This window comes from Scleropages formosus, chromosome 8 (assembly GCF_900964775.1).
Source record: "Scleropages formosus chromosome 8, fSclFor1.1, whole genome shotgun sequence".
Classification (NCBI taxonomy): Eukaryota; Metazoa; Chordata; class Actinopteri; order Osteoglossiformes; family Osteoglossidae; genus Scleropages; species Scleropages formosus.
In genome coordinates this window covers 1,868,137-1,890,523 of record NC_041813.1, presented here as the reverse complement: position 1 = coordinate 1,890,523, position 22,387 = coordinate 1,868,137, and the positions used below count along the sequence as shown (strand labels likewise).

The 22,387-nt window shown below is 47.3% G+C and overlaps 1 protein-coding gene across 1 annotated transcript; it reads right to left on the bottom strand.

Moving 5' to 3' along the window:
* Window positions 1-525: 525 nt before the first annotated feature.
* On the bottom strand, window positions 526-18,062 carry fbln7 (fibulin 7). Its single transcript, XM_029254306.1, has 8 exons — window positions 17,617-18,062; window positions 14,431-14,593; window positions 10,481-10,657; window positions 5,203-5,328; window positions 4,261-4,398; window positions 3,360-3,497; window positions 2,670-2,808; window positions 526-1,751 (listed from the first exon to the last, which is right to left on the bottom strand). Exons 1-8 carry the CDS (start codon window positions 17,722-17,724, stop codon window positions 1,379-1,381), a joined length of 1,362 nt encoding a protein of 453 aa, XP_029110139.1. The 5' UTR covers window positions 17,725-18,062; the 3' UTR covers window positions 526-1,378.
* Between the last annotated feature and the right edge of the window lie 4,325 nt (window positions 18,063-22,387).

The following is a 22,387-nucleotide window of genomic DNA, read 5'->3' as shown; positions in this document are numbered from 1 at the left end:
ATGGGAGCACGCGCGCCCCCAACCCCACCCTGTCCCATAAGCTTGTGGTTCCTTTGATCCTCTTATTGAGATTTAAACCTCAAGAACAGCGGGGCTCCGAGAGCAAGGACACATGTGGCGAACATTTCAAATACCGTATATAGTTCAAAAACACGCTGCAGTGTATTTTTAATTTCCGGCCACTTGTTATTCCAGCGAGTATGGAAACGTGTCTGGTTATTGTCCGTATGACCTCTGAACCGTAAAGGACCTTGACGATAACACCGTCTGTAGACGAATGAGCCTCGCGGTTCTACGACGAAGAGGTATCGCCAGGTAAAAACCCGGTAAGGGGAGCAGCAGATGCCACAGTTTGATTGTCATCTGGGGGTGGGGGTGCGGTCATTGGCCTGGCACACATTTGCTTCATGTCCGTCCAACATGAGTCATTCCGGCCACTGTTGGTCAGTCGTCGAGTAACTAAGTTCAAGACATAACAGAACTGATCCCTCTTCTGCAGGAAAAGTGTTCATCCTTGGTGAGAAAAAGAGCCCTCTACTGCTCGCTTTATTTTATATACATACAAACATTAATGCGCAATACAGTGCGAGTTACACACTAATAAAACAAAATTAGTGACATTAGCGTTAAATACCCCATATACTGACTGGAAAGGATGATTATAATGGAATAACGTACTGCTGCATCTGGATAATGACACACGGTCTTCAGTTCTTCAAAAAAAACCATAGAAGACAGAGATATTACCTCGTCAAAGCTTAAATTAATTAATTTGCGTGTACATTTTGGCTCGCGTGACAAAAACACGGAAGAAGGAAACAAATGAGAAAGAAATAACAGGACGGGGCGATGGAAATAACACGCGTGGGTAAATATGGAACGACTTGATTGGTTTTTATGGGGTTTTCATAATCTTAGGATGGAACTGGGATTTAATTCCCGATGGCAAATGAAGGCAGTGCTCGTCCAATAGGGGCACTGGGGCGCTTGGGCTCTTCGGGCCGACGAGGAGCTCGACGCAAACCGCCCGCCGCTCACGTGACGTTCAGTCGCTTCGCTCAAGTCCTCTCGGTTACTCTGTCCGCTGTTTCGTACCAGTGTCCGAATCGCTCGGACACACACCGTTTAACGCGCGCGCTTCCGTACGCTGGATGCCCGCGTTAGACCCTCGCGCTCGTCCTTCTCCTCTCCGCCTCTCTGAAACGGCTCGTGGCCCGGAAGACAAGAGCTCCTGAGCATCGCTGAATTTCCTGGAGGGCGGCGAGATGTGGGACGAAGGAGGGCTGAATATTGACGCACCAGGTTTGAGGCTTTTTTTTTTTTAAAAAAATCTTTTTCACCTTCTTTATTTCCGCCGCGAGGGAGGGAGTACGGCGGCTCAGAAGTCGTACGGCGACACCGTGATGTGCACCTTGGCCACGTGTTTGGCCTGGAAGGCGCGGTCCGCGTACTCGGACATGTCCACGTCCACGGCCAGCTCTCGCGGTCCGCGGAGCCGCTGCACGAGGATGAGCTCGCCCGTCTGGCGGTCGGAGCGCTGCATCACGAACGTGCCCTTGGCGGAGCCGGCGCCGATACCGAAACGTAGGCTGTCGGGACCCGCCCGCCCGGGGGGCGCCGCCGTGGCCATGCGGAAGAGCGTGGCCGGGGTCTGCAGCTGAGACGGTAAGGACAGATAGTGGAACGACACCGTCTTCGGGGCCAGATGGCACGAGCGGCTCTCCATCGGGCAGGGGTTGCGCTCGCACTGGCTGCGGGGGCACAGTGAGGGACACGGGGAGGGACACGGTGAGGGGGGCAGCGAGGAGGGACAGCGAGGGAGACGCGTCGGGAAATAAAGATGCGCTGAAGACGGCAAACGCAGCGATTGTGTTCGTCTTCTCTAAATAACAGCCCTCACTTTTAGCTGTGTACGTTTTTTTTTTTTTTTTTTTTTCCTCCCATAAAAGTTAAGGTTCCAAACAACATGTTTCAGTTTTACAGCACAGTAGAAAATGCTTACGTTCGTATTATGGTCTCAGCTTGGATAGGGAAGACAGAAAGGTATATTTCATACCTTTATTACACCCTAAACAAGGCAATATGTGTAACCACGTGGCAATGCGGGACACGCCCCCCCCCAGAAGGGCTGCTGGCTGTTATACCTACGCAGGACGTCCCGTCACTTTTGGTTGTGCCCTTTCTCTACAACTCTCACCCCGTAGGATCACTCGCGCACACACACATTGCCTGAACCGCTTGTCCCATAGGGGGTCGCGGGGAACCGGAGCCTACCCGGCAACTCAGGGCGTAAGGCCGGAGGGGGAGGGGACGCACCCAGGAGGGGACGTCAGTCCGTCGCAAGGCACCCCAAGCGGGACTCGAACCCCAGACCCGCTGGAGAGCAGGACCCGGTCCAACCCACCGCGCCCCTTCCCGTAGGATCACGATATTACTTAATTTTTTGCTTCGTATATCATACACTTATGCTGTGAGGCCATGACGGAACACAATGATCTCATGGGAAACGTTTCAAATCGCACAGATACATTAACTAACAGTGAGGAAATGAAGGGATTTTGAGCGCACAGTTATATGTAATATTCTCAATATTTGATTTTGCATCCTCAAAAAGCGGCTTTGGTATTACAGTGCGATATTTTGCCCAGCAAAACTTCCCGTCCACTTACAAGGGCGATGTCTTAACATAGCTGATGTATCCGTGGGATCGTGGACACTCTGGGTTTACACACTGGAAGCCGCCCCCGCTGTTGATGCAGGTGGTCCCGGGGGTGCAGTTGTGCTGCTGGGTGAGACATTCGTCTACATCTGGAAGAGGAGAGAGAGCGATGGAGGGGAAAGGCGCACCGAGACGGCCCTCGGCCCGGTGGCCCGCAGCGGGGCGGCTGCCTACTGGCCGCCGGGACCGAGTTTCCGAGGCCCGTCCGCTGTTCGGTGTCTCCAAAGGCCTCGGATCCCGCGCGTTCCTCTGGGCGGGAATGTGGAACCTCTCTGAGGTCATTTGCTCCAGTTGCCACTTGGGCACCAGTGGGCCTCTGTGACAGCCTGTCCTGGATAGAAATGACGGCTCACCCTAACCCCAGACCACATGGCCTTACCAAATATCCTCAGCTCTGCCTTCTTGACCATTACAACAGACTTTTGACGCAGCCCCCAGGCAAGAAGGTGACTTAATGATGACTTAAGCTCATTTAAGGTGTCCTGGGAGCTGGTTATTTTGGCACAGGACAGTTTTGGCTGAGCGTGTGTCAGTGCTCCCATTCCCTCATTCACTCGCACTCGCAGTGCTGTGATCTCATGGGTCCCCTTGGCTGAAAAGTTGCACGCGAAGCCAAGCGCCCCCCCGACCGGCGGCATACCCTCGCAGCTGCGGCCGTCGGGCAGCAACTTGTAGCCGCTGGGGCACGAGCAGTGGTAGGAGCCCGGGATGTTGACGCAGGTGTGAACGCACAGCTTCCCTCCGTGTTCATGCTTGTAGACCTCACACTCATTCACGTCTGCACGGAGGAGGGTGGGGGGGGACACACAGAACAGAACAGAACACGGGTTTGGCACGCTCGGTCATACCCAAACCTTGGGCTACAGAGCCCTGAGGGCCAAGGGGGCTACAAGGGGAAAATTCACTTTTGTAGGTCCTGAAGTGCACATCGCTTGGAAAGCCTCTGCTGAATGAATAAATGTGAACATCAGGAGGAGAGACGGGGGTAAAACGAAGACAGGCAGGCAGACAGGCAGGCAGGCAGGCAGACCCCACACCCTACAGGCGTTCGCAGTAGTGACCCCAACCGCTGACCGCACACTGATTCTTTCAGTAAAGAAAAGCACTCAGTTTAAATTGTCACAACTGCTGCTCCTTTTTAAGGATGAGAAAAAGGTTCACTTCCACTTACGGCCAACAGGACATTCAGTTTTACTCTGTTTTCAGGTTTTGCCGACGGAGGGATTTCACGCTCTTTTCATTCACTGCTTGGGTAATAAAAATAATAGATGACATAATGAAAAGCAAGAGTATATTTCATGTATCTATTTACCTGATGCTTTCCTCCAAGGTGACTCACAGTGTTAGTCAACGCACAATTATTTACCCAGCTGGGTAATGTTACCAGAGCAATTTGGGGTAAGTACCCTACTCAACAGTACTGCAGCCAGGGGTGGGAATCAAACCTGTGGCCCGTGGGTCCGAGGGGAACAGCTCTAACCGCTACGCTACCGGCTGAGGCCACGAGGGCCGAGACCTTCTCCGTGCGTTCCGGCACCTACCCTGGCAGATGCTGTTATCGGAGGTGCCGCTCATGTGGAATCCGGCATCGCAGCTGCAGTGCTGGGCTCGGTCTACCTTGGCGCAGCGCGGCTTCCGGCTGAACGCCGGGTCGTTCATCACGCTCCACTCTGGTGGCGCTGGGTGCGAGGAAACGGGCAAAGGAGACGGCTTAGCCTGCAGCCCGGGGCTCAGAGAAGGTCTGTGTCGCGAGGAAAGAACACACCCACGAGCACACCCACAACCACACACAGAGTGATGCGCTCACTTCACGCTCTCAAGTTAGGGCCACCGTTTGGACTATTTATTAAACCTTGTGTATCAGAACAGCCTGCCAATGGGTTTAGGAGTTAGAGTGACAGGGGCGAAGGCATTATAATAACTATAATAGTAATAATAATGTTCAAGTATTATTATGCAGTGGCCTTTATTATGTGTCAATTATTATGTCGTGGCACTTCTGTCTATTGCAAGTTGTACTGTGCTTTAGAGAAAAAGTTTGCCAAGCAAAAAATAGAAATTTAGGTACTACTACTTAAAGATAATAATAATTTAACATTTATCAGACTCTTTTCTCCAAAGCGACTTCCAATGAAGTCTATGTAGTGTAACTATCAGCCCGCGCACCTTATTCACCGCGGTGACTTACACTGCTAGATACACTGCTTACACTGGGTCACTCATCCATACCTCAGTGGAACACACACACTCTCTGTGTCACTCACACACTGTGGGGAACCTGAAGAGCAAGTCTTTGGAGTGTGGGAGGAAACCAGAGCACGCCGGGAACATGCAAGCTCCACACAGACTGAGTGGGGATCGAATCCATGTCCTCTCACACCACCCCAGTAGTACTACTACTACTACTGCTAATAATAATAATAATAAAGGAATAAGGGAGGAAGAGGGTGCACCCTCCTCAGTAGCCCCCCTGCATTGCCTACCTGTTTGAGTCTGGTGCTGGCAGTGCGACCCGCTCCAGTTCTGAGGGCAAACGCACTTGTACTGGTTGAGCCCGTCCACACAGGTCCCTCCGTTCTGACAGGGGTTACTGACACACTCGCTGATGTCTGAGTCAGAGAAACAGTGTTGTCGCAACACGCTGCACAGCAACAGCTATCAAAGTGTCACAGTGTGCCGCACAAGTAGATGAGCGTGAAAGTTCAAACGCTGCACTTTTTAAGACCCCAAAGAGTCAGGAAACTGAGATGAGAATCTGATTTGCCAAGTGAAAATAAGGGCGAACTGTTTGAATTCTCTGGGGGGGGCGCAGTGGTGCAGTTGGTTGGACCGGGTCCTGCTCTCCGGTGGGTCTGGGGTTCGAGTCCCGCTTGGGGTGCCTTGCGGCGGACCGCGTCCCGTCCTGGGTGTGTCCCCTCCCCCTCCGGCCCTACGCCCTGCCTTGCCGAGTTAGGCTCCGGTTCCCCGTGACCCCGTATGGGACGAGCGGTTCAGAAAGTGCGTGTTTGAATTCTCTTTCGGGTGTCGCTCTCCCGACAAGTTTAATGAGCTCGCGATGGCGAGCGAGGCGGTGAGGTCAGCGCTGGGGCCCGATGTCGCTGAGTTTTCACGAGATCTCGGTGCTGCTGGGCATCGCTCTCGTGTTTGACGCTGTACTTCAGGGAGAACCGATTCCTCCGGACAGCAAGGAGCCAACAGGAGCCATCAGCAACACTTTGTTAAAGAGTCCAGGGGGACGTCCTACAGCGCACGGGGTCCAGTGCCGGAAGAGTCGCGCTCCAGGGACGGACGCAGAAGGCCAACGGGCGGGAGCGTGTGCCCAATCTCGGGCTGCGGAAACGCTACAGGCGTGTTGCCGAATTCGTGTGTGAAATCACCGCGAAACGGTGACCTCGGCTGGTGGCGATGACTAATGCGGTAGCACCAGGCTTCTCAATTCAAGTAGAAAGCCTTTATAATAAGGTAGAGGAAGGAAAGGACCATCACGCACAAGGAGGCCCACGCACCCCACAGGTATTCACGCTCACGTGGTTTATTTTAAGGTACTACACCAGGAGTGTGTAGAGTAACCGGAAATACTCCAGTGAAAGCAGTTACTTCTGAAAAACGACTCGAGTAGCAAAAATTTTCCGTGAAATTTACCGAGAAACTGCTCGAGTATGAAGTTGCTTTAGCTCAGAAGTCTCTTTTTCTGAGACCTCATTCTGAATTCCTGAATCGCTAGCGGTCTTAACCGTTTCAAAATACAGTTTTAAATAAGGAAAAAAAATATATGTATCTACCCATTTCTCTATAATTTAAGTAATCTGTGCCAGAAAATTAAATTTTGTGAATTAGACTTGTGAAATAGATAAGATAAGATAAGACAGAACTTTATTCATCCCGAAGGAAATTCTTGATATACTTGAAATACTAAAACCAAGTCCACAGTCTGAGAGGTATAATCTTAACTATTATTTAGCTCACATCTTTGATCAACATGACTTATGATATCTGGCTTGTATACCAAGGTACTTTCAATTATTTATCAGTTTATACCACTGGCTCATTTACTGTGGCGTTTTACTGGAGTAAATAAGGGTAAGAACCTTGATCCAAGGTATTACAGCAGCACCAGAGATGCAAACGCTGGTGCTCTCAAAGACAACACTGCTGGGTGTCAAAACTGAACTGTTGTATCATTCGTTCCTCATCTGTGATTGCGAAAGTGTAAAATTTGTGTGCAATGTACCACTTTGTCACACTGACGTGAATTTAAAGGCACTTCACCTGGGGAAAGAGCGATGACTTAGTACTTCTTCCACAAGAAAAGCAGAGTAAACGGAGAAAAGCGTGGGCTAAATAAATAAATATACATACAAACGGAAATGTAAAAGGGACACGATTCATTAACAACTTAAGAAATTGAGAAACTTTTTGCTTCTCATTTTTCACAGGACAAATCACATTACCGCGGTACAAAAGCAGACTCAGTGAGCGAGAATACCGTCCAGCCAAGAAGACCCGAACAAAGAAGGCACTATTGTTGTGCTTTGGACGTCCTCCACAAGGCTGGGATGCAGCGCTTTCGTTCTGCAAGCGGTTTAGAGGTGGAGGAAAGTCAAGGGTCACGTAGCTTAACTGACAAACAAACAGGCTGTTTAAAATCAACGTAAGATATAGAAAAATTTAACTCAAATTATTTCAGCACCCTTTTGTTCAGTTTTTTTTTGGACATGAGGAATTCTTGTGTTTTTTCATTTACATTTATTTATTTAGCAGATGCTTTTCTCCAAAGCGACTTCCAATGAACTCTATGACGTGTTACTATCAGCCCACACACCTTATTCACCACGGTGATTTACACTGCTTGATACACCACTTACACTGGGTCACTCATCCATACATCAGTGGAACACACTCACACACTATGAGTGAACCGGAAGAGCACGTCTTCGGAGTGTGGGAGGAAACCAGAGCACCCAGAGGAAACCCACGCTTTTACAGGGAGAACACACAAACTCCACACAGACTGAGCAGGGATCGAACACACATCCTCTCATGGTACCCAGATGCTCTGAGACAGCCGCACTACCAGCTGCGCCACTGTGCCACCCGCCATGGGGACACATGGGGACACCTTTTCATGACGGGACACGGTGCCTGGGTTTCCTGGTCAAGCTCTCGGGTGATAAAATCACTCTGAAACCACAACCTGGTCAATGCTGAAGACTTGACAAGTGCTGCCATTGCCTCCCCAGTCGAACCGCAGCAAACCCCTTTCACGAGAGTGGCTCGAAACGCATCCAATCAGCGCCGAAGGCACAGGGGAGGGGATTGAATGTTTACTATATGCCACGATCTTGGAAGGGCTCTTTCAGTAGTTTATCCAGCAAAACGGACTCATGAATTCATCTGCAAAGTGTTTTTTTTTTTTTTACAGCTTTCACAGATGTGGAAATCTGTAAAAAAATTTCGCCGCTGAACATAACTTTGAAAAGTAATTACTAGAGATAGAAAAATACATCCTGCTTATGTACAAAAATCATGACAAAGGAGCTGAAAGAGTTTTAAAAAATGTTTTACATTTATATAAACTAAAACCATGAAATAGTTGTGTTCACGTGAATCTGATTCATTAATAAACTGTTATTGATTAGTTTGTAACGGCGGTCTTTTCCATTCATTAAACAACTCATGCTCATGTCTTGCAGAGGTCTTACACACTACTGCCTGAAAAAGAAAATATCAGAAATAAGAAAATTTTACTCATAATAACATTTGTTTAGTGTATTTAAATAGCAGTTAGGTCATATATGAAGTGTTGCTATTTACCACTTGCTCAACTAGACAAAAACATGGTATAACTTCAAATAGGTATAATATATTTAGGCAGATGACTGATTGGAGGCAGTACAATCTAGAGATCGATGTATGATTTCCTTCTGAAATATGTCTAATGCAGTTTCATCATTTCCGGTGATCAAGAAGTCCTGCGATCTAGAAGTACTCTACCGCAGTGATTGAGGTGAGATTGTGATATTTTGAGTATTTTGATCGGTGACAGGTGAGGCAGATGCTCTAAAATGATCACCTGTTTTGAAAACGCATAGCAGAGCAAACTACGAATAACACTACTTAAATAAACGAATGAAACGCACAGAAGTTGTTTTTAATTTAATTTTAATATTTAATTCTTCCTGCGCTAATGGGTTCCCCCAAGCACCGAGTTACCTAGTTTTAGAGGTAAAAGGAATCTCACGAATGTAAAGCGTTTTCCCTACACGGGTTCTTCTGGGATATTTTGACCCCCCCCCCCCCTTTATGTATTTATATTTTCACCATCTTTAAACAGCATCCTCAAGGAAAGCTGGAAGTGTAGATCTTCTCATATTGGGCCGCGACCCCTGGCAGATGCAACAGAAATAATGTTGTAATGGACACTGGCTGTGCTGCGTCCCCCCTCAGCCTGCCCCCCCGCAGTCGAACCGTGAGCAGGCTCAGCCCATGGAATGCCTTCGCTGGTGCCAAGAGCTCAGCCGGAGAAAGCCATCAATAGCATGCTTAGCATACTTGTGCGCTGTTAGGCTATGGGGCCATTTAATGAAATGAACATGGCCTTAACCCCTACCTACCTGGGACCAAATACCTGGCTTAGGAGTCCAGTGGGGTCAAATAAAAGTTGTCCGATTGGGGATCCGGTCGCTGCCGAGTCTGAGATTCCCGGTACCGATGTGGGGGGGGGCAAATGCATGCTTGGCATGGAATGTAATACAGGTGTTTTTTCCCCGCGTCCTGGGATATCTAATGCCACTTCAACAAGAGCTTGGTTCGCTGAAGCGAGGAGACCCACGAGCATGAAGAATGGGCCCTTTCTTCCTTCTTATCTGTATGTGTGAGAAGCCCCTTTCACTGGATCGCACCCCCCCTGTCCAGATTCCCGGCTCCCCCTGCTCCCATCCAGCTCTCCATTTCAGCCTGGCATTCAGAGAGCTCCGCCAAGGTCACCCCGAAGTTCTCCCGGGGCAGGCAAATAATATGGCAGCCATGCAGCCCGGGCTAAAGAATTCCACCAATTCAGACAGGGTGGGGGATGGGCATAGGTTTGACAGTGCTTGCGTGGGGTGTGTTTGTGTCAAAGGGGGGGTTGTCAAGCTTGCCTTTTTTAATCCCCCGAATTTCACCCCGGCCAGTAACGAACCGCTTTCTTTTTTCAGCTCCATTCCCACTGGTCGACTGGGTGACTTCATGATCGTTACCATACTAATACTGTGGTCAAGGCAGCATCTGCAGTCTGCACATCCATATTTTGTATAGACCGAGTGTAAAAAGTTCACGCTTGGTTATAGTCTGACGTAGCCAGTCCAGTGCGGTGGTATGTGAAAACTTACCACAGTGGTGAAACAACAATGTGTCACCTACAAATGTTTTTTCACCCAGAAAGCGAAGTTACACCTTCTGCAAAACACTTGACCAAAAGCATGTGACGTTAAACATCTCGGTTTTGCATTCCAGCATTAGGAACATCATCGGTCATTTGATGCACAGCAGCGTAAGGTGTCTGTGAACATGTTACGTATTTCCGTTGGAAATTACGGGACTGTGAAAGTCATTCAGAACGTTAATGTGTGAAAATGCTTTTGTTGCCTTGAATGTGTTTTTCTGATTAATTCACATAATGCAAAAAAATCCCAGGCTGTCAAAGACTAAGAGATTAGCAAAGAACACGGCGTTCTCAGGACAACCTGATGCTGTACAGGGCTGGAGGACAGAGGGCTTTACCTTTGCACACAGTGTTTACTCCACTCCAACTGCCATCCTCCTGACAAACGCGGGTTCCAGGACCCATCAGCTGGTACCCTGAACTGCAGGTGAAATGAACCTCATGACCCGCAAGGTGTTTGGTTCCAAACTTCTTCCCATGAGCCGGCACTTCGAGGGACGGGCAGCTTTTGGCACCTGGAGAAACATACAGAGAGAGAGAGAGAGAGAGAGAGAGAGAGAATGAGAGCGACAGAGCATTGGGGGGAAAGAGAGGATAGTGGGAGATACAGAAACTGAGATTGATGGAGAGACATGAAGACGGAGGTGGTGTTAAAAAGAGAACAGCAGAGAAAGAATGAAACGAAGGCCAAGATTCACATTTATTTATCAAACGCTTTTCTCCAAAGCGACTTCCAACGAACTCTATGTAGTGTTACTATCAGCCCACACACCTTATTCACCGCGGTGATTTACACTGCTAGATACGCTACTTACACTGGGTCACTCATCCATACATCAGTGGAACACACACACACACACACTCTCTCTCTCTGTCATTCACACACTATGGGTGAACCTGAACAGCATGTCTTTGGAGTGTGGGAGGAAACCAGAGCACCCACCCAGGGAACCCACGCAGACATGGGGAGAACACGCAAACTCCACGCAGACTGAGCGGGGATCGAACCCGCGTCCTCTCGCACCACCCAGGCGCTGTGAGGCAGCAGCACTACTAAGGGATGATGAAAGAAGACAAAGAAGGAATGAAGCAAAGCATGATGTACTTTCTGCTGGCAGACATCGGTGTGTCGTCGTGAGCGCAGGAAACTCTTCATGGGAAAAGAAGCTGAGAAATGGCCCATCGAATCCCAGCAGATTACTGCGGATGAAAGTCCAAGTGCAAGACGGAGCGAAGGAGCGGGTGAACGAGCCAACTGGATTCCTCAGCATATTTATTTTGAAAGAGTTTGTGCCAAACAAATAAAACATAATTGATCTGCATGTCAACGGCACATCTGTACACAAATAATTTCAACATATCGTACGCAGACACTTTGAGACAGCCTCGTGCAGGGTGCTGAACGCACTTCAAAAGCTGGCAGAATATATGTGCGTATTAATAGACACAGTTTGCAGAAAAGAAACATATTGTGTATTTCTGTCAGCCTCTGTGCAGATAATCACGGTCGCCCAGAGTCGAGCGCATCAACATCGAGCAGAGCGAGACATTTCGTTTCGCTACTGGTTCACAGCACCGCTTTTGTTTCTCGAGTGCAAATTTGGGTTGATTTATCCAGGTTGACCAGGGCCTTTCACTGCACAAGACTGCATATAAAAAGGTTGGAAGAGAATCTTATATTCGCAACATAAACATCCATTACTGGTAATAAGAGATTAAGTGGAAGCACATGGCTCATGAAGGCAAGTCTACTAGTGACTCTTTACTGTCCAAAAGAGAAGATTTCGCAAGATTTTCTATCGAGAGATGTAAATGACCCCCCACTTATACATGCACTGCGTTACACTAGGACGCTTTTCATTATCATTCGCTCCGCTTGTTCCATCCGCATGCCCTCACAGAAACTTCGGAAGCTTCTTTTCATCTGCCAAGCTTCGTCTCCAAGCGGCCTTGTTTGGTGCCGCTACCTGGATCGTTGGTTCGGTCGCTTGACGGCTCAGTCGCCCGACGGAAGCGCAACTCCTCTCCTTCTCTTGCAGCCGACAGGCCGTCCGACCCGCGATGGAGTACAAACGCTTCGGTTTACTCCATCCGCCGAGTCTCAGCTCGAATGGAGGGAACGACATGCAAAACCATCAAGACCAGAATGCGTCCCCACTACTTGGAGGGCTTCCATTTGGCCTTTCGGTGTTTCAAACACTTCTCTTTCCCATGTGATGGTCAAGTCACAAAGACTTTGGCAAAGCTGAAGAGGCTCATCATGTCAACAGAAGCGTGCTTTCAATCAGGGCGCCACTTTCGATAACGGACTGAAGCACCGCAGGTTCAAACTCTCAGCTGGCTGGATGTACAATAGGTGTCAACTTAGACAACACTGCAGAGTTAAATCTCTGAAGAGGGGACTGCTCTCCTCATTTAAACAGATGCAGTCAATGTCTCGATTCATCGACAGTTCTTCGGCACGTGACGACAGGGAGGAGGAACGGGCGACGGGTGCCCATGACGCGCCGGTGCTCCATCTCCCAATTACTAGTTATGTATTGAAATGTCCCCAGTAGGGCCGTGCGCATGGGGTCCGGAACCTGAGCGTCTGATCATGTCCACTAAATGATTTGACAGGGTTTTTTGTTTTTTAAAACTCTGAGCACTCTTCGTGTTCCGTGCCGCATGCCAGAATGTGATGCAATTCCTCCGTCACCACGAAGAGAAGCTAAGCGGGTTGGTCTATGTCTTGCGTCCTTTTCCGATTTATTGTAACCCCAGGACGGGATCTGGATTACGTCAAAGTGCACATAACGAAGCAGAAAACGAGACCACGCTGAAACACGTGTAGCTGAGCCAAGCATACGGCTGCTCGCATTTTTAATAACGGAACTGTATTATTGGAAACACTTACCTGCTCGAAGCACTTTTGCTAAAGAAGTGAAAATCCCAAAATGGTTTTGCTTTGTTATATCCACCCTAACCCGAAAAGCAGGACACAGTTATACCGCAGGTAGGTGAAAACTCGGTGACTGGAAAACTTTCTACATTATATTTCACAGGCCTATTAGGGGTGTTTTCACTATTTGCATTTTAAGCATTTACATTTATTTACTCTATGTAGTGTTACTATCAGCCCACATACCTTATTCACTGCGGTGACTTACACTGCTAGATACACTACTTACACTGGGTCACTCATCCATGCAGCAGTGGAACACACACACTCTCTGTGTCACTCACACACTATGGGGAGAACCTGAACAGCATGTCTTTGGAGTGTGGGAGGAAACCAGAGTACCCAGAGGAAACAGACACAGGGCGAACATGCAAACTCCACACAGACTGAGCGGGGATCAAACCCGCATCCTCTCGCACCACCCAGGCGCCGTGCCACTGTGAGCAAGAAAAATAAGTCCTATACAACTTCATTTTGTTATTGTAAACGAAAATTAACTAACACGTTAATGAAAGAAATACACATTTAAGTTGATGAGCTTGTACCTGAGGGGTGAGAAGAAAAAAAGTGGACGCACCCTTACACTGAGCACACACAATTTTTTGGGCTCGCTGTCGAAGAATACTACATTTTCACTTCCAGCCCTTCGAACAGAGACACTTGTAAGACCTCATATCGGCTCCTTTGCTATTTTCAAACTTTGTGCATTTCTGGAGAGCTTTGAGGGGCCTCCCCGTGGCCCTTGCGCTCTTTGTCTGGAAACAATTTCACTTTCGTGGAAACACACCTGTCTTCAGATAAAGCAAATAAAATAGTGCGGTAAAGCACCTTGTGCTCAAACAAATTTATTCTGAAGATCACTTAAATACATCATAATACAGATGATTTAAATGCATCTTTTCATAGCTACATGCAGACAGAATGGAGGGAGGAACTACGGAGGAACAGTCTAGAGAAAAAGATGAGAATCTACTCGAGAAGCACTGGAAACACAAGAGCAAAACGTGGTGGACACCCAGAGGAGTCATACGCAGGCGAGACACATGTTCATAAGAGAGAATGGTGTGAACGTGAGTGTGACGCGAAGGTTCGAATGAAAATTAAAACTGAACACCGCTTCTTTGCCAGTTCTGAGCGCATGTAGAGACGGACATTGGCACGGTTAGGCCAGCGGTGACGCGTCCGGTTCGTTGAGCACCAGGGCAGAGGGCTGCAAATCTAGACAAGGCGCTGCCGTTGCAACCTCTAGAGCGTCACATCGCCCAAAACGCCCCAGCTGAAAACCCCAGCGTGAAGCGATGAAAATATTTCCGACGACCACCTGCGCGCTCTGCCCCACGCACGTACCTGCGTACTGATCCGCCTGAGGAAACTTTGAGACGGAGTTCTGCAAGGCAGCCAGTTTGGTCTTCATGACCCGGAGCGCTTCGGTGAATCGTACTTCCTGTCCCTTGAGGAACTTCTCCATCTGACGAAGAACGCCCACGACCTGGTTCTTGTCCATGCAGCCCTTTTCAAAAAACGAGCACAGAAACACAGACGCCTTGAGACACGGTGGCACGGCCAGGAACGCACGCTCAGTCGCTACAGCGAACGCGCCCTGTCCGCCGAAGGTTTCTGCAGGCGATCTGGATGTTGTCTCCCACAGCTGGTACTGATGTGATGACACTTAAGAACAAGATGTTAAAAAGTGGCCGTGAGGGAGCAGCACTTCAGAACATGAGGATGTTTCAGCAGTTAAAGCAGTAAGGGAAACACCTTGGAACCGAGCATGAACTGTAATGTATTCGGTGGTAAGGGCAGGCTAAAGTGTACTGAGTTATTACTACCGGTAGCTCTTTTGCAGGCACGCATATCCAAGGCGGGACACACTACAGCTCGGAAACATTCATTTTGGCTCCTACAGGACACGCTTGTCATCAGCTGCAAGGGTTGAAAACCAAGCCGTTTGTCCTAAATCCCCGTTCCTCACGTTCACGAACGCTACGTCATAAGGCCTCACCCCGGTGCCTCGTCTGTACCCTCCGATGAGTTCTGGGCCACATATGTGAGGCCTCACCCTGCCCCCACGCTCTGCCTCTGGCCTCGAGGCCGGCGGGACGACAGCTGGGGGAAAGCTGTTTGGCAGATGACTATCGAAACTCAGTCCAAGGACTTGGTCCTCTGTATATTTTGGATGGCAAGGCACGAAGCGGAGGGGAAAAAACCCCGGAGAAACGCACCCTCGTACCCTGGAACAACTCAGAACGCAGAAATAAAAGTCACTAATCAGTGAAAGAAAACTTATTTTCTGTACTAAAATCCATATTGTCAATCGGACATTGATTCTCACGAAAGCCCGAGATTAGTTCCACGCTTTAGATTTTCGTTTCACGCTCGGTTAAAATTCTCGCAAGAACCCTATGAAAGGTACAGCTTTCGATGATTCATTTGTACCTTTCTGCTGACTTAATTTCCCTTGCAGTGTTGAATTTAAATCCAGTTTAAGTTTAGCCTCTTCTACAACATGCCAAAACATACCATACGCTGTCTGCTTTTCAACACAAACTTTCAACGGAACACTGAGGGCTGAAACGGGGCAGCTGGTAGGGTAGTGGTTAGCGCTACTGCCTTTGGGCTCAAAGGTTGGAGGTTTGATTTCCCCCCCTTGAGCAACATACTTACCCTGAACCAGTCTGGTAAAACTGCCCATCTCTATAAATATGAATATAATTGCCAGCAATTTGATACTTTCAAGCTGCTTAGGAGAAATGTATCAGCAAAATGTGAAACTATATGTGTATGAAAAATGGAAAAGTACAAAGTAGGTAGGTAACAGTGCCTTCCTGACAGTCATGTAAAGTGATGGTGATGCTACCTGACTATAGCATGGAGATGAGGATGTGCTCAGGGAAAACACCACGTCAGGTTTTGTGCTTTGCCATCACCTTTTTCGCCAAGGAAGGGGGGAAGAAAAATAAAAGTAGCACATAGTTCTTACTCTGGCGCAGTAGCACCTCTACTCTCCTGTAAATGGTCTTTGGCAGCATTAGAGTCTTGGCAACAAAATCTCGCAATACTTTTTAAAACTTGTAGTTTTAATAGACACACGCAGTCTGAAACCTGGGGTCGCGGCGAACCGGAGCCCAACCCGGCAACATGGCGCCGCGTAAGGTCGGAGGGGAGGGGACACATCCAGGACGGGACGCCAGTCCATCACAAGGCACCCGAAGCAGGACTCGACCCCAGACCCACCAGACAGCAGGACCCGGCCAAGCCTGCAGTGCCACCACCCCCGTGCCCCTGTGTAGCTTTAATAGTTTTTTGTTATACATTTTTCTTTAAGTCCATTGTATGGTTTAAACATTTTAAGCATGTTAGGTCTGAGTATGTTTTAAACATTTTATATCAATTCAAAACAATGTAACATTTCAGCTTGTACCAGTATCAGGCTTCTGAAAAACTTTTTTAACAGTGTATGATAGAACATGGGTTTTATGAGGGGGAACATGTCCCCCTTTGTGGAAGCAAGTCTGCGGATAACTAATATGAGTATTTTTTTAATATTCGGATCCCCCTACATGTGACAAGTCTCAATGCCTTGGAATACAATACGTCCTACGATCAGATTACGGCTGGGACATAGAAGAATTTTTGGTGGTAAAATTAAATGCTTCCTTGCCCAGTTAGTAAATTATTCCCACCTGTGAAAGCCAGGAAATGTTATTTTCTATTCAGCAGATGATTCCAGTGTGCTGGGATACAAAGAGAATGGCAAAAAGAGGAACTCTCACACAATTGCACATTCCAACATCCTTCCAGATATACCAGCGTCGAGGAAATTTCACAGTCAAGTTATAACTACTATACAGACAGACAAGAAGATTTATCACAAGTTAAATGATAGTGACAAAATCACAAGATCTGTACTTAAAGTATTTTCCCATCTTTGACGCTAAATGAATTTCTTGCACTAAGGAGACATTTGGAGACAGTGAGTGTTGTGCTATTTGTCAGGGAACAAAGTAAGTAGGAAATAGTTTCAGAGGGGGTTACAGGCAGGCAGCTGCTTTTTAGCATTATAATAGGAAAAATGCAGAGAGACACGTAAGAAGGGACCTTTGGGTCTCTAATCACCCCAGCAATGCGCTCACATTCCCTTAGTTTCCAGCTCCTCTCTCTCAGTCTGTGCCTCAGTCCGCATCCACATAAAGTCAAACTTAGAAACGTCTTTTCTCACTGAAAATACAATCAATGATCATACGAAATTATTGTACGCGTTTAAACCCAGTTCTCAGACATGGTGCAAAAGAAAACAACAAGTGTTTTACGCAGCGCCGAGCTTTGTTCCATTATTTGCTCGAGTTCAAACAACAACTTTTTGCCACCATGTGATGCAGTGATAAATCATTAAATGTGTTTATTATTTACCCTGAAATACTGTAACCTACTGGCGTCGAGCAGTGCTCTTACAATGGTTATGGTTTGTAAGGAAAAAAAGGAACGAGTAGGTGCGCTGGAGGCGGAAGGAGGCGCAAGGAGGCGCGAACCGACCTGCGCGCCGCTGCTGCCGCCGCCGCCGCCGCTGCTGGCGCGACACTGACGGATCGCTGTCAGACAGAGGAGCAACACGCAGCCGCACTGCACCGTGACCGTCCGCATCCTGCCGGCGCTCCTGCTCCGCGACCGAAGCCGTGTCGCAGCGGATCCTCAGCAAATCCCGCGGCACAGCTTATAGACTAACAAAAGAAAAGAAAAAAAGAGAAGAAAAGGAAAAAACTACTAGCGCAGAGAGAGACCGAACGGAACGCGACTCCAGAGAAGCGCGCCTGTTGGAGAAGACGCGCGGTGCGCGCCGGCCGGGTGTCCACGTGCTGGGGGGGCGGCGGTGCCGGACGAGGCGCGCGCTCCTCACTCCTCAGGCAGCGTCCGTGCGTCTCGGGAGCCTCCGAGGAAGCCAGCATCCCGCGGGCTCCGAAGAGGGACGCGTGTGGTAATAATCCCTCCCACCGACACCTCAACGGTGCGCGAAATTCCGAGCTTCTCCCCCCAGAGCGCGCGGCCCTCCTTTCACTCGGAAAGTGGCCACGGTCTCCGCTGCAAAGCGCCATCTGGAAGTTGATGAAGCAGAACCACACGCAGGGCCTTTGGCCATATGTGTGGGCCACTTTGCCCTTTCCCCTGCCCTGTCCCCCGGCTCCGAGAAAGTCAGATCCCATCACGTCCCATGTCCAACAACAGGTCGACCCAGGAAAATCACTCCCACAAATAACATATCGACATGAAATGTGCAAAAAAAAGAGAAGAAATGTCAACCTGAGGGCAAGTTAAGAAGTAGAAACACACATGCACACATACAATGTAAACAGCCCCTTGTCCCGCACGGGGTCACGGAGAGCTGGAGCCTAACCCAGCAGCACAAGGCACAGGGCTGGAGGGGGAGGAGACACACCCTGGACAGGGCGTGGCACCCCGGGCAGGACTCGAACCCCAGACCCACTGCAGAGCAGGACCCGGACAAACCCGCTGTGCCGCCGCACCCCCCGACAGAAGTAGAAAGAATGAAAAAAAAAAATGTGTGGAATGTGGGTACTTTGGGGAGAACTCATTCTGACGATGGTACTGTATATTATAACAGTCTGGCCTGTGTGCTTTTTGGCAGGTATTCAACGGCTTAACTGACTTCTTCAACGAATCACAATATTTCTCTCCTTCCTGGTGTTTTTTTTTATTTCCACCATTTCACTCAGAGGGGGGTGCGGTGGTGCAGCAGGTTTGGCCGGGTCCTGCTCTCTGGCAGGCCTGGGGTTCGAGTCCCACTTGGGGTGCCTTGTGGTGGACTGGGGTCGCATCCTGGGTGTGTTTCCCCCACATAACCTTTCGCCCCGTGTTGCCAGGTTAGGCTCCGGTTCGCTGCGACCCCGCTCGAGACAAGCGGTTTCAGACTCTGTGTGTTTGTGTGTGTGTGTGTGTGATTTCACTCATAAGTGTGACTGCTACAAATTGTACCATTGAATAAGCTTGAAATTTGAAAATGACTGCGAGCAATGTTGGAGGAATTTAGTTGATAGGCATACGTGCAAAAGCAGCAATTAAATACTGTGGGATTTCTGAACACAAAAAATGATACCAGATTTTTAATGGCTGATATACTGTGTATTGTGCCTGGGGGTTTACAACTGTACTCTGCTGGTGAACCGCATGTCTTAAAACACGGAAATAAACTGGAGAACCCAGAGGAAACCCGCACACAAACACGGAGGAGAACATGCAAACTTCACCCAGCCAGAGCAGAACACAGGATTTGAACCTATCACCTGGAACTGTGAAAGGAACAGCACTACCTACTGAACCACCATGCACCCCTCTGTTACACCTAACAAATGACAGTCTAGACCATTAAAAATATATACAGTATGTGAATTAATAAACATATTCATATATAAGTAGTGTAGTTTCAGCATTTTTTAGGAATGCAAGGATATATCTTTTACACTTCTAGCTTCATGTAACACAGTACAGTACAGTACAGTTTGGATGGTGTTGGTGGGGGGTGTGGTTTAAAACAGATTTGACTGCAATTTTATGTATGGCCATACATTTACTGTTTGATTACTTATTACACAATTCTCAAAGAATAAAAGATAATATGTAGTCCGTTAAAGGTTTTATTAGCATATGTTGCACATTTTTTGTATTACATTTGTTTTGAAGGAATTACTAATATGTTTTCACAATACAGTGAATAAAAACGTATAGAAAACTTAAAATGATTTTAGATGGGGCCATTTAACACACTAATACCGTTAAGAATAATGTGTTTTTCACTTCTTGCTACTTTACATTGCTAGGTAGAATGGTATGTATCAAAAAGTTTTTTAATCATGTAAACATACAAATTATTACAAATTATTTTTTTACTGTAAGATGCACTTATGTTTACTCTGAGTGGTATGTTGCTTTGGGGAAAAGCATCTGGCAAATGTATAAATGTATACATACACACATTATTATCGCAGCTTGTTTGGTCCAAACCACCACTGTCAAAAGTGTATTCCACTAGCTATCTGGAATGGAGGAAGGGAGTCAGCAGTTCTGAGGGGCAGAGGGAGTTCATTCCATCAAATTGGGAACCCAACTGAGAACTGATGAACTTTAAATTTTAGACACCTTGTAAGTGGGAGGAGCAGGTAGCCAGATGAAGAGAAGCAAAGCATTCTTACTGCGGTGTAGGTATGGAACAGGTTCTGTGAATTTAGGTGATCAGCCTTTAGCTGCCTTGTAGACCATGACCAGTCATGAACTTGATGTGGGCAGTTAGAGATGTCAGTGAAGAAAAATAAGGAGAGACAGAGGTTTTGGCAGGATTTTTCAGCACAGCTCATTTTGTAACAGTTAAAGAGGCTTGAGAGAGCACACAAAAAGGCATTGGAATACTCTAGGCAAGGCATCACCAAAGCCTGGACCAGAAGCTGGGTAGAGGGTCATGTGAGACATGGACAAACTTGATGGATGTTGAAGAGGAAGTGTCTGCAAGAGTAAGTTACTGCCGCAATGTGTTGGAAGAAGCAAAGACTTAAGTCAACTATAACTCCCAGGCTTTTGGTTACTGGTGAACTCAGCGAACCAGTGAGTTGCCCAATGAGTTGGAGAGTTCTCCACAACGGGAAGGACCAGCAGGGAACCAGAAGATTTCAGTCTTGGAGCGGTTGAGTTGCAGGTAGTGAACTCATGAGAGAACGTATGAGAATATGTTTGTGTCAGTTCAGAGAAAGTAAAGAAGAGCCATGAATCGTCTGCATAGCAGTCATAGAGACACATAATTCCAAAACCAACGGAAGTGGTATAGACAGAGAAGACTAAAGGGTTAAATACCAAGGTTGAACACCATTCATGTAACACTGACTTTCTTCCGTCATAGCAGCGAGCAATACGTAGCGGCAGCACAGTTAATTTTCACCTTAGTGAGAATTCAGCGTCATTCATGTTTGTAGCCCATGAAAACCATCCACAAAACCAAAAGCCTACAAACTCCTTTCTTACGAAAACAACGTAATGCGCACGGGCGATATTTATAATTGTTGGTAAAACATTCTTTAAAAACCTGTGGTCAGAATAACATTTTTCAGCTGCTTGTCTAAGAATGAATTTAGAAAACTTAAGTAAAGTATACACCTCTAAGTTACCACCAGATTTGTATATAACAAAGTACACTTTATTTTAATGTACTAAACCTGTTCATGTATTTTCTGCTCATTCCTTCTCTTAGTCTTTGACCTCAAGCTAGTGAGTGGCATACAAAGTACCTAAAAATTTTAATCCAGCAATATTTACAGAAGTTATACAGTGACTACAGCAGTGTTGAGGACACTAAAATATTTGTGTAATTTGTCAGAGCGCTCTTGTTAGACAGCAATGGCTGATTTAAACACAAGACTGTGCACCGTGTCTGTTTTTCCGTCCCCCAGACCTGAGGATGTAGATCGTGGAGAAGGTGAACATCTACTGGAGGCCAATGATCCAGCACCAATGTATGGAACCAGTGTGAGGATCCAAACTTTTTCACTTCCATTCCTTACATTTTGGATTGATGAAGGCACCCAAAGGGGAAAAAAAAGGATTTTGAACATTTAGAAAGATAATGTTGTAGGTCATATTAGGGCAGAAACCTTACAGTCTGAATAACTCTCGAGCTGTAGTACTGTAGTACTGTACCTCAATCAGTGTACTTACCATGAATTAACAGTGCGACAATACAATATACCCTGTTCCACCAGTCACTGGAACGTTAACTAACATTGAAAGATATCTTAAACAATGGTGAAGAGTTAGGTGAAGCGTAAAGCGTAATAAAAATAGATTATTACCATGATTTAAATTCATAAAACAACAGAATTAAGTTTTATTTATGAAGCACACATTAATGTCTGCTCAAATGTTACTATAACAAGTATCTGTTCTTGAGTTTTAGTTTAAATTGTTTTTAAGGAAAGTATAAATGTGAAACACACCGGGAATGCATACTTATATAAAATATGTTTTATTTTCACATTTAAACATCGCAAAAATATATGTAACGCTACGCTGTTACTGCTTCTTTTCCGCGATACATAAACTATGAACAGATTTTTTCCCCCAATTTTTTGGGGAAAGTTCGATTTTATTTCCATAAGTTTAACAATCTTTAAAAAGATACAATGTCACACTTGTACAGCATGGTGCTTAACAGCAGCACTCGGACGATCGCGTCGCCGCAAAAAGCATCAGCGCTTCAGCCACCGCAACGCGCGCGCGTCGCCACCTGCGCAGTGCGCGCGGCCACCTC

Bases quoted from the DNA above. Each gene is read 5' to 3' on its own strand.
- fbln7 (XM_029254306.1), bottom strand. From the start codon at position 17,724: ATGCGGACGGTCACGGTGCAGTGCGGCTGCGTGTTGCTCCTCTGTCTG. The intron at 14,594-17,616 runs GTCGGTTCGCGC...TTTTTTGAAAAG, and splicing joins GCGGCAGCAGCGGCGCGCAG to GGCTGCATGGACAAGAACCA. The intron at 10,658-14,430 runs GTACGTGCGTGG...ATGTTTCTCCAG, and splicing joins TCAGGCGGATCAGTACGCAG to GTGCCAAAAGCTGCCCGTCC.